The 3,999-nt window shown below is 29.6% G+C and overlaps 1 protein-coding gene across 1 annotated transcript; it reads left to right on the top strand.

The window, feature by feature from the left end:
• Positions 1–331: 331 nt before the first annotated feature.
• On the top strand, positions 332–2,180 carry LOC136085439 (uncharacterized). Its single transcript, XM_065806745.1, has 3 exons — positions 332–390; positions 507–879; positions 1,698–2,180. The coding sequence occupies exons 1-3, from the start codon at positions 332–334 to the stop codon at positions 2,178–2,180; spliced, it is 915 nt and encodes a 304-aa protein (XP_065662817.1).
• The last annotated feature ends 1,819 nt before the right edge of the window (positions 2,181–3,999 follow it).

Genomic DNA, 3,999 nt, shown 5'->3' with positions numbered 1-3,999 from the left:
CAAACACAAAGACAAGCAAGTTTGCAGATACATCGATAGGTTTTTCAGAATGGAAACAACTAAACCCTCAAATTTCTGAACACGAGAATAACTGTGAACATAGAAAGTGTTTCACATCATGGAAAGAAATGGAAAAAAATCTGATAGAGGGAAGATCTTTAGACAAGGGCATTCAAAATGCCATCCAAACTGAAAAACAAATGTGGCGGATTTCATTGAGTCTCATTAAAAAACCGGAATTGGTCTGGCTTCAGAATTATTATTCAGGTTAAATAAAGATGAATTAAACATCGAAGATTGCTGAAGTAAGGGTTGTGACAATGGAGCCAATATGTCTAGAAAATATTCTGGTGTTCAAGCCCAAATAACTACAAAAAATGATTTAGCACGGTATGTGCCTTGCGCAGCTCACACTCTAAATCTTGTAGGAGTCCATTAAGCAGAAGTTTCCACAGTTATGATTACATTTTTTGGAAAGGTTTAAAAATATTTAATTTCTTCTCAAGTTCTACTACCAGATGGTACAAACTGATGAAAACACTTGAAGTCACCCTAAAAAGTCAAAGTGAAACACGCTGGTCAGCCAAAAAGGAGGCTATCCATTCACTAAATAAACAAACTACAAATGTTTGCAATGTTTTACAAGAAATTAGTAATGATTCTCTGCTAAATGCTGAAACAAGGTCTGGAGCTAGAGAGATTTTGATTCAAGTTGATTTTGAGTTTCTTTGCTGGCTTGACCTTTGGAACATTATACTTACATTAATTGACAGAGGGAATCGCAGCTTACAATCAAAAAATATGACAATTGATATTGCATCAAAAAAAATTGCTGGTCTGTTTGCTTGTATACAAAACCTTCGAGACAGGGGCATTAGGGTAGAGTGAATTTTAGTTTTTTTTACAATTCGTTTAGCCTGGGTGTGCAAAAGTTGTCTATTTATTTCAGAAATACTCTGGAAAAATATCAATGCTCTAGGAAATTATCTTGAGGTGCCTCAAGACCTTCAAAATTTTAATGGGTCCTTCATATTATGTAAAAAAAAGTTTTTTAAAAGTATGTCATGTTGGGTCTCAAAAAAAGCAAAATTTTATAAAAATTTCAAAATTAATAATTATTTAAAATAAAAATTGTTAATTTACAGTTTATTGCAGAAAAAATGACCTTTTAAACAAAAAATGAAAAAAAGTTTATTTTTTTTAATTATAATTTCAAAAAAATCTTAAATAATAATTTTTTTATAAAATAATTGTCATTTTTGAAATTTTTATAAAATTTCGCTTCTTTTGAGACCCAAAATGACATACTTTTGAAAAATTTATTTTTACATAATATTAGGGACCCATTAAAATTTTAAAGGTCTTGAGGCACCTCAAGATTATTTCCTTGAGCATTGATATTTTTCTAGAGTATTTCTGAAATGAATAGACAACTTTTGCACATCCAGTCTAAACATATTGTAAAAAAAACTAAAATTCACTCCACCCTAAGGGGCATTCATAACAGCATGAAAAAAGCTGAAATAATATCAAAAGATCTTGACATTGAAGCTAGCTTTTCAATCAAAAGAAAACGAAAAGCAAAAAGTATGTTTGATGATGTAACAAGGGAAGAAAGTTCACACATACCTTCAGAAAAAGATTTTGAAATTAATTGTAATATAGTCTTTGACAGTATAATTACACAATTACACTAGAGATTTGAAACAATGGCTGAGATTTCATCAGATTATGAGTTTCTAAATGGTAACTCTCTTGCAAGTATGTCAGTTGAAGATCTGAAGAAATGTGGAGATAAACTTTGTCAAAAATATGTTTGTGATCTTAATGCTAATGAATTTCTATCTGAAATTGAAAGCTTTAAGTTTCAAACCAGTGTCTTGATTCCAGATTTAAAAAACGCAAATCCATTGAAAGTCTTGGAATTTATGCACACCTTTTCTTTGACTGAGGCATACCCTTTCATTGAAATTGCTCTTAGAATCTTTCTCACACTACCCGTCACTGTGGCATCATGTGAACGTAGCTTTAGCAAACTTAAGCTTTTGAAAAATTATCTAAGATCCTCCATGGGTCAGGAACGTTTGACTAATCTTGCCATTTTGTCAATTGAAAATCCCCTCGCAAAATCTCTGTGTTACAATGAAATTGTTGATAACTTCGCATCATTAAAAGCTTGAAAAATAAATTTTATTTGAATGTGTCTAATTTTAATATTTATTAAAAAAAAAAGAATGCCTGGTAATTTTTTCAATGACTTTCAACCACAAAGCACGATTTAAAGTTGATTTTAAATGTGCTTTAAATAGGTTTATCAAAATTTGAATCAAATTAAACATTAAAAAAATTATTGAATTTGCGGCGGCATTTTTTCTCCTTGCCTGAAAGGATTTTTGATCTCAGTACGGCCCTGTTAAACAAGTAACTAACTTTCTAGGTGTTTGTATGTGTTAAAATCTTACGTGGAAAAGTATAGGAATTTTGAACAAAGCAAGAAATATTTTAAATAAACATACTCTAGTAAAACTATATCACTCATTTAGTCATTGTCAATTAAACTATGCAGACATTGCGTGGGGTAGTACAAAGAAAAGTATACTTAACCCTCTATATTGTCAGCAAAAGCATGTAGCACGTAGCACGGCATGTAGCACGGCCTTTAAAACATGTAACATATTTTAAAGGCCGTTACACTCATGCCAAGGCTCTATTATTTAAAATGAAAGTTTTTAGTATATATAAGCTTAACATTTTTAAAATTCTTTGTTTTATGTTTAAATGTAAAACCAATTCATCCCCTCTTTCTTTCAATAATTTTCATATATCGTAAGATAAAAAAAACAAACATTTTACGCGATGAAAATTTTAATAAACTATTTATTCTTTAAAATTAACATGTAATGGTTAATCTTAGATGACTTAGTCTGCTTTATTTTGTTTCAAAAGTGCAAAAAGTGTTAAAAGACAAAGTGAGGTTAACAAGACATTTTTTATCAGTTAAGGCAATAAAAACATTAGTTTAATGAAGCTATAAATACTTTGCTAAGTGAAAATACTATCCAGACAAATTAAATAAAATATCTCAATATAACAAATTTAATAAACAATCCACTATACCAACAGAGCAACAAAATTAACAAAATGTTAGTGAAGACCAACGGCGTATTTGAGGGGTGGGGGAGGGGCGAAATAATGCATTATTTAATAGTTTATTTAAAAAATGGTCTGTTTGATAAAGATCGTAAATCGTAATGATATCATACTTAATAAGGATTTATTGCCTGCACTGTGGTTACACTGATTTTGTCGTGGTGATAATATTCATAGATTTTGCACGGTATAGAACATAATCTTCTATACCGTGTAATATACAGAATCGTAGTACAGTGGTTTCTGTTTACATCCCGAGTGAACAGAGTTAGTATCATATAATCTGTGGTATTACCAATTAACTTAAACTATGTATTTAGACATTACATAAAGTAGGTAGTGATAATGACTAAATGTAAAATGTATTATTTATTACAAAACTTTATTGTATTTATCATTTAGTTTTGAGCTTATATGTATTTAAATTTGATATAAGCTTAACTAATAATGTTAATATGAGTAAACGCAATGCTACACAATATTTATTTTCAAAGTGGCTAGACAAACCCCCGAAAAATGAAATTACTAATCATATTTCTCTGATTTCGAGTAAATCAAATGTAGATATCGAAAAACTATCAGATCGACCTTAGTGTCCGCAAGCAATTAAAGATCAGAATAGTCAACCACCTATTCTAAGTATATCAAAGAATGTGTGTAATGAATTTACAACTGAAGTTGGTCACTGTTTACTAAAAAAAGAAACTACTAAATTGAAACAAAATTTGTGATACTATGAAATATAAATTGTCCTAAAACATATTTTTGTAGGTTGAAAACATGGTTAAGATTGAGATTGAAAACATGGTAAAGATCGATTTATGTTAAATAAATAATTGGTTCAATTTA

This window comes from Hydra vulgaris, chromosome 09, assembly GCF_038396675.1.
Source record: "Hydra vulgaris chromosome 09, alternate assembly HydraT2T_AEP".
In the NCBI taxonomy this organism is placed as follows: domain Eukaryota; kingdom Metazoa; phylum Cnidaria; class Hydrozoa; order Anthoathecata; family Hydridae; genus Hydra; species Hydra vulgaris.
The sequence above is the reverse complement of the archived record's forward strand: the minus strand, read 5'-3'. Positions and strand labels throughout refer to the sequence as shown.